The sequence below is a fragment of the Crassostrea angulata genome, chromosome 8, assembly GCF_025612915.1.
Source record: "Crassostrea angulata isolate pt1a10 chromosome 8, ASM2561291v2, whole genome shotgun sequence".
Lineage (NCBI taxonomy): Eukaryota > Metazoa > Mollusca > Bivalvia > Ostreida > Ostreidae > Magallana > Magallana angulata.
In genome coordinates this window covers 57,446,895-57,454,699 of record NC_069118.1, presented here as the reverse complement: position 1 = coordinate 57,454,699, position 7,805 = coordinate 57,446,895, and the positions used below count along the sequence as shown (strand labels likewise).

The 7,805-nt window shown below is 33.6% G+C and overlaps 1 protein-coding gene across 1 annotated transcript; it reads right to left on the bottom strand.

Annotated features, from left to right (window-relative positions):
- Positions 1-1,477: 1,477 nt before the first annotated feature.
- LOC128161235 (neuronal acetylcholine receptor subunit alpha-7-like) lies at positions 1,478-4,483 on the bottom strand. Its single transcript, XM_052824462.1, has 2 exons — positions 3,945-4,483; positions 1,478-3,161 (listed from the first exon to the last, which is right to left on the bottom strand). The coding sequence occupies exons 1-2, from the start codon at positions 4,263-4,265 to the stop codon at positions 2,205-2,207; spliced, it is 1,278 nt and encodes a 425-aa protein (XP_052680422.1). The 5' UTR covers positions 4,266-4,483; the 3' UTR covers positions 1,478-2,204.
- Between the last annotated feature and the right edge of the window lie 3,322 nt (positions 4,484-7,805).

The window sequence follows — 7,805 nt, the reverse complement described above, 5'->3', positions numbered from 1 at the left end:
TCTTTGGGTATTACGAGGTGATAATTTTGGTCGGGGCGTGATTGAATCCAAAAAAGCCCAAAGGGCTTTATGACAAATTTTACAACGCCCTGAAATTATTACCTCCTAATATTCAAAGAATGATTCCTTATTACTAATATTTATATAATTTTCAGCATTTGCACGATTAAATATTTGAATATCAATAACGAAACCTCGCTTGCGCCCCAGTTCTAGGTCATTTTGAATTTACTGAACTGTTCTGTAAAAAACCGATGTGTAGTGTTATTACAGGCGCAGACACTGACAAATGTGAATATAATGTTACATTGCACAACATACCCGTTGTGGACTTCCCTGATGGGACGTTATCCGGTACTGTGTTATGTAGAAACATAAATAAAGTTCACAGCTCCTTGCAGCGCATTTCTACATCTTTAGAGAGCTACATGTTTCCATATTATTGTCAAATTTGACGGCGGTGCGGAGGGTTAGGAAATAACAGAAAGAATTGATTTAGCTGTAATACAATTGCGATTGCCTGTCTATTCATTCTTTTCTTGTTGATAGGATGAATTAAAGCAAACTAAACATTAGATTTTGAAAAATACATTCAATCAAGTTTTAATTTTTTTTCCTTTCTAAAACACATCAAAGTTGAAACAATGAACAAATCGGCACCCCTACATTTTTGCTTAGGAAGGGGAGTTTTAAAAATTTTGTATTAATAATATATGATGTTAAAGATCGAAGGAAATTTTAAACAGTAATTTCTATGAGTTTCTATGATTTTAATGAGTGTATCCCCCCCCCCCCGGGGGGGATATATATGCACTCTACCTAATAATACAAAAATTACACATCGCCGCCATCTTGGATGTATTTAAAACTGCCAATTTTGCTTGAAAATCATAGGTAAAACTTTTTTCGATCCCCTCAGTCTCCGACCCCTCCTTCACCATCTCAGCCTACTACTGATTTAACAAAAACGTCATTGATTAAAAACAAAACCCGCAAATTGCATCTACTGCTAACTGTCCGGATGTTTCAACTAAGCCTCGGTGTGTCGCAAATCAAATCTTTGGGGATTAATTTGATCTTTTGATCCGTGAAGTGTAGGAATTGGATTAATTTTCCAATCTATGTCACTGAGATTTAACAGTGGATTAGCTTTAAATCTTAATAACGAGGGCTCGGTAATCGCGGCAATATTAAGTGTGTTTTATTCTCACCAAAAAAGAAAGGGCTGTATATAAAGATAAAAGAAAATTATCAAATTTAAAATTCAAAATATTTAAATTTTGAATTTTAAAGAATGGTAGCTTATGGACAAAATATCATAATTCAAATTTTAGGACAAATATGACGGTTAATTTGCTTTAACCACACAGCGTCCTGAAATGAATAAATAAGAGGCCTTTGGGACACATTGCTCACCTGAGCAAAGAAAGCAATTATAAAACAGTTTAATGGAGTCAAATACAAAATATGTAGACAATGTAGGGAAAAAAGATTTTCAATTTTTCCTCCAGATATCAATGTGATAAGCACTGAGTCCATTTTGTAACAAGAAGATTTCCCAGCAATATCACATATTAAGCATCACAGTTCTGTAGAAGATCTTTCACAATTGCTCATAAATATAAACCTACATCAGTCCTCAAACCGCTGTGGGCCCAATAATCGTCCATGGGCCACAGTCTATAAAAATCAGAACCAACAATATGTAAAGAAGCTTGCATATACGTAACACCATATTATATAGCTAGTTTGATTTTTAAGAGTAATATAATTCTTTTTTCTATGTTCAATTTTACCCCCGCCATTGTGGCTCCACCGCACCCCAAAGGTTTGTGATTTAAACAAACATGAATATACATCACCTGAGGATGCTTCAACATAAGCTGTAGCTTTCCGGTAAAAAAGTTTTTGAGTATTTCGGTATTTCAATGTAAAACATCAACCCCCAAAATTCGACCCGATATTTATTTGTATTCCATGCGTTTACGTTTAAATACTTAGTAACAGCATATAATGAGTCAATTAAATAAGCATGAAAGATAAAGGTAGATAGAAAAAAAGGTGCAGAGAATTTAATGAGTTTAAGCATTAACACATTAGCGTGTACTTCTTCGCCAAACTTTGTCCAAAAAGTGTTGTGACAAAAGTTGTCAATTTCTAACCCTCTGGTGTTCATCTTGAATCTGTGTTAGAATATTTTCCTTCTATCGGGCGGCGGCGTAAATGAACATAACAGAAGTAACAAAAACCTGGACGCATAACAAAAAGATGAAAGCAAAGAAATCAATCGCAGACGACACGTCGCCCCAGTCCATTTCCTCTTCCTGTTCCTCCTCCACTGGTCGGTTCATTTTCATTCTGCTTTCACAGTCTATAACTTCGATCTCGTGAATTCGGGGTTTATTTAAACAGCTATTTGGAAAACACTTAATCGATTTGTCGTTTTTTCTTCCTTCGCATCTCAAACGCCTTCCAGCCCTGACCAAGAAGCGAAAGCATTCACCTATTTCTATAGTTGGTTTTCTGTGATGGATGCGAAGTTGAACAGCTGAAAGCATTATACTCGATATGCTTATAATCAACTCGATTATTAAATATATGCTTAGAATAGAAATAGAATCTGAGGTTTTTGGAAGTTCCCCACTAACTATGGTCAAAAATACGGCAAATGTCAGGAAGATGGTCACGGAGAATCCCATTTTCTCTCCAGCGTCTGCGGGAATCATAAAAACAAAAGTATTCAAAACACCAACTAAGATTATTGGGAGGATAAGGTTAGCAATAAAATATTTTGTTTTTCTCTTAAGGTGTAGTGTAAACTTTAAGTCTGTTTGACTATTGGTATAGTCAGTTTCAGCGTCATATGATTCCAGATGCCAAACATGATTGGGAACAAACTCATAAAAACCTATTTGTGGATCGTTAAAAGTGAAGTTCACTTCCCATCTCGAATAACTCCACGACTTTACAATGATATCACATTTTTGAGAATCAAAAGGATAATAGGTCACGTCCAATTCGCAGGATGTTTCAAACACCTTGTAAGGATACCAATCCACCCAACCGTCGTTATACACATACAGGTAGTAAAAATCACCGCCCATCATTTTGAAATCCGTAAACCCATTCTTCAGAACAATATCAGGAACCCATATGTCCTTCTAAAAAAATTGAAAACAATAAACAGTTTTTAATTAAAATTAAGTCTTATATAGACATATCAATCCTAAATGGTTCCAGTTATAGATATCAAAACGTCAGTTCTCAATTACATGAAACAAAACGAAAATGAAATGTTATCATCAATATATTTTTTTTAAAACAATCTATTAAATCCTGAAGCATTCATATCTGGTAACAAGAAGGACTATTTACTTTAACACAGTTTGCATCGTATGCTGATTGAGCTTAACTTGATTAAAACTGCCGACCAATGACCAATATAATTGCAATAATGTAATATGTAAATGTAATATTTATATAGAATCTCGTAAAATGTGTTTTGCGATACATGTGAATGTAAGGAAGTAGCTACATAAACCATAAACCACTGGATACAATACTAGTATCTGCTTCAGATAATCTTCTATGTCTACACCTGGTTTATATCTGACAGCACGTGTTCAAAAAAATTCAACCCAGGATATTTTTGTGTTTCGTATACTTTGCATATTTACAACCAAAAAAAAATCAAAAGAAACATCACTTTTAGTATCAATTTTGTTGACAATGACTGAGATAAACACTGGTTTTTGCAAGTGTTAAAAAAGATAAATGAAATATGCATGTTCCTTCTATCACTGCTACAATCAGTTTTGCTGTAAAGGTACGTGCAGTTACTGTGCTTATTTTTCTTAACCAGAACTTCTTTTTATTCATATATTTTTGGCCTTCAAATCAGTAATAGAATTTTTTAAACACTTTTTCAAAAATATAAATCCAACCTGATTAAACTGCATCCAATACATTCCAGTCGCCGCAGAATCCCAGTTGAGTAGTTCGTCCTTCCATTTAACGGACAAGTACCCCGTGGTGGTCATCATCGAATCGGTAGTACTCACTTCATTGATTCCGGCAATCCACAAGCTGAGTTGCAGTTGTAGCGATTGGCCCTGGTTTACGATGGGCCGGACTTTGCTGGAGTAGTTTGATAGAAGAGAAGTCATCGTGGTTCTGTACGTTGAAATGTCATAGTTCAGGTGGGTGGCGAGGGCGACGGAAGCGAAAAGTAAAAGTCCAAAACACTGCAAGCCCACAGAAATCATCTCAACTAATTTATCTCTATCTTCTTTGTGTTCCGTTGAATTACCTAGGAAATTAGTCGACGGTTTGAACGATCTACCTTTCCTCTGCGCGGAAGGTGGCTCATGTGGACTTTTTCCAGATTAGGAGCATGGTTTTATAGTACATACAATTTTGATACTTTAGTGCATGCTCTTTTAAAACAAACTCAAAGTACATATCATTGCAGGATTATATTAAATGTTTAAATCAAGCGGCCTATAAAATAGTATCTAAAAAGTGCATATATTCAAGATTAAAATGGTTTTAAATATCGCATTATACATCTGTTGTTTGAGCATTCGTGGCGATGGGCTCTCGGTTAAATCTGGGTTTTTTTCTTTTTACTTGCCAAATTTGTAAGGCAATCAATTTTTAATACACGTATTTCAAAGACGTTATTGGGATGCCGTAGGGTCAACCTTTAAGCGTCATATGAACCGAAAACATGCGCATGATCACGATATTTTTTTGTGTTCAAGTTTATGCGTGGTATTGTTTTAGTAAACATTTAGTTTTTCATTAAGTTTTTCTATATATGCAAATTCTTTATGAACAAAATCCTTTAGTGATGTTACTTCCTGTTTTGTTTTAGATAATGTATTTTCTATTCATCAATGAAAATGTATTGGCACAACCATTGCACAAACCTTTTTTGCCTAACAAAAAAACTTCTGGTCCTTGTGTCTTGCTTGTAACTTGACACCTGGCGTTGAAACAAGCGGCTTTGACGCTGCAATAAATAAATTTATTTTCTCATTGTTTTTTATACAAGTCATATTTGTATATCACTCTCCTCCAGTTAAACAACTTACCAGCATCTGCCTCAGTATGGATTAACATAAGATTCTCAGATTTTAATTAACAATCATACGAAAGAAACTTGTGCCTAGGATGTACCTCTGCCAATTAAATAAACTAAAAAAAGTATTGAATTAAGAAATGAATTTAATAGTTTTTCTATCGATCGACGTATCAAAGGAAAATCGACAACTTTTGGTGACAGTTTTTTATTTTAGAAATTCCCGTTTCATAAATAGCGTTAAATCAGATCTAGAGCAGTTGAGAAAAGTAGATCGCTTACTCATTTTTAACAAAACCATGCCATTTACTCGCCTGTTACAAAGCTATGCCATTTAGTCACCCTTTACAAAGCTATGCCATTTGATCACCTTTAACAAAGTTATGCCATTTAGTCTAATATAACAAAGCTATGCCATGAAGTCACCTATAACAAAACTATGCCATTTAGTCACCTATAACAAAACTATGCCATTTAGTCACCAATAACAAAACTATGCCATTTTCTCACCTATAACAAAGCTATGCTATTTAGTCACCTATAACAAAGCTATGCCATTTAGTCACCTATAACAAAACTATGCCATTTAGTCACTTATAACAAAACTATGCCATTTAGTAACCTATAACAAAACTATGCCATTTAGTCACCTATAACAAAACTATGCCATTTAGTAACCTATGACAAAACTATGCCATTTACTCACCTTTAACAAAATGTGCCATTTAGTCACCTTTAACAAAGCTATGCCATTTAGTCACCTATAACAAAACTATGCCATTTAGTCACCTATAACAAAACTATGCCATTTACTCACCTTTAACAAAACTATGCCATTTACTCACCTTTAACAAAGCTATGTCATTTACTCACCTTTTACAAAGCTATGCCATTTAGTAACCTTTAACAAAACTATGCTATTTACTCACCTTTAACAAAACCTATTAAAGGTGAGTAAATGGTAAAGCTTTGTTAAAGGTGAGTTAAGGCTTTAAAGGGACTAAGAATCAATTTGAGCTCAAATTAATATAATATATAAAAATATTATTATTAATGTCTGAAATTATGTTGACCAATATTTATAGAATAAACATTGTACAGAAACTTAGAAGAGTCGTTATTTCGACTGAACTTAAAAGTAATGAAATCGTTACCTTAACGCAGGATCTGAAAAAATATATAAAGAAAAAATAATATAAATGGAATGTCGAGGATATATGGTGGGCCTCTGCACATTTGAGTGGCCTACCTTATTGGCAAATGTTATGCTCTTTGTATAGACGAAATGAAAAAAAAATAAATTAAATTACTAGACATTGTATGTTGCCATTAAGTACTAGTACCACAACCCAATACAACCCCCAACCCCCTATTTTATAGTAGAGGACTTTTATTTGTTCGAGGAAATGTGAACCAATTAGTGGTCATATTTGTTTATTTTTCAGTGGATTTTCTAATTTATCAAAACTTCGCTAGAGGAGAGGAGCAGATCCTAAACCCTTGGCTAGCGAAGATCATTATGGTCCTGACTCTTGAAAATGCTTCTAAAGACAATTCAAAATAAAACATGTACAACCTATTTATAACACTAACTAAAACATCCAGAGACGTTCTCCAAAAAATGAATTGAAAAAGTTTCCCCTTTTCACCTTTTCACGGGTCCAGCACCACGCTTCCGTCCCAAGCAACTGCCATGCATAAACTACCATAGGATTTGCAGGTTAACATCTGATCATATGTCAGTTTTTTGTTTTTTGTTTTTTAAGAAAATTTCCTTATTAACCGTAAAAGTAATTTCGGGAATTTTTCATTACATTTTATCACTTACAGATTTTATTTTGAAAAACGAATGACAGCACCCAGGAAAAAAATAACTATTCTTTTTTATTTTTATCAATATGTTTGTGGTTTGTTAGTGATTTATCTTGTGCTGCGAATTGTGGTAACTCAGAAAATCTGCATCTACCAAAACGACGGAAGACCTGAATAAATAAATGATATAAGAATGGCCTAGCTTATTACAGTGTATCTAAGTACAAAAGGTCTTTTTATTGTGCACTTTACAAAACAGTGCGTAAGAGTGCAATAAGATTTAATGTCCATATTCACCCTTTAAACTCTTGTTCGCTGATTTATATTGATCTGACAAAAACAAATGTAATCCAATACCATTCTAAAAATTAATTACTCTTTTGTGTATCACTTATCTTTTTTTAATTTAGAGAGAGAGGGAGAGAGAGAAAGAGGGAGAGACAGAGACAGACAGAGAGAGACAGACAGACAAACAGAGGTCAATGCAAAATGTTATACGTGTATCTTACTAAATATTATCCCCAAATTATTGGGCAATGAGTTGATTTTTTTAAAAATCAATATATACCACTTAATTATCCCAGTTTGATGATATAAATTAATGGTGAAACAATTATTGTAATTGGTCAAAATTTGAAGGGGTAGCTGAAATATAAAATTTTCAAAAATGAACAAGAGTCATATTGCATTAACATTGACAGTAATAATTTACTAATAGTAAAACAAATATATTTTTGTATGAGTACCTTGATACAGTGAATGTTCAATTGTATCGAGGTCTAAAAATTATTTTGTAATGCCTCAATTTTTTTAGATTAATGGACTAACTCATGATTAATCATTAGCAGTGTATGGTTGTTTTTTTTAAATCTATTTACCTAGATGGTCGAGTGGTTAGGGAGTTTTCTGC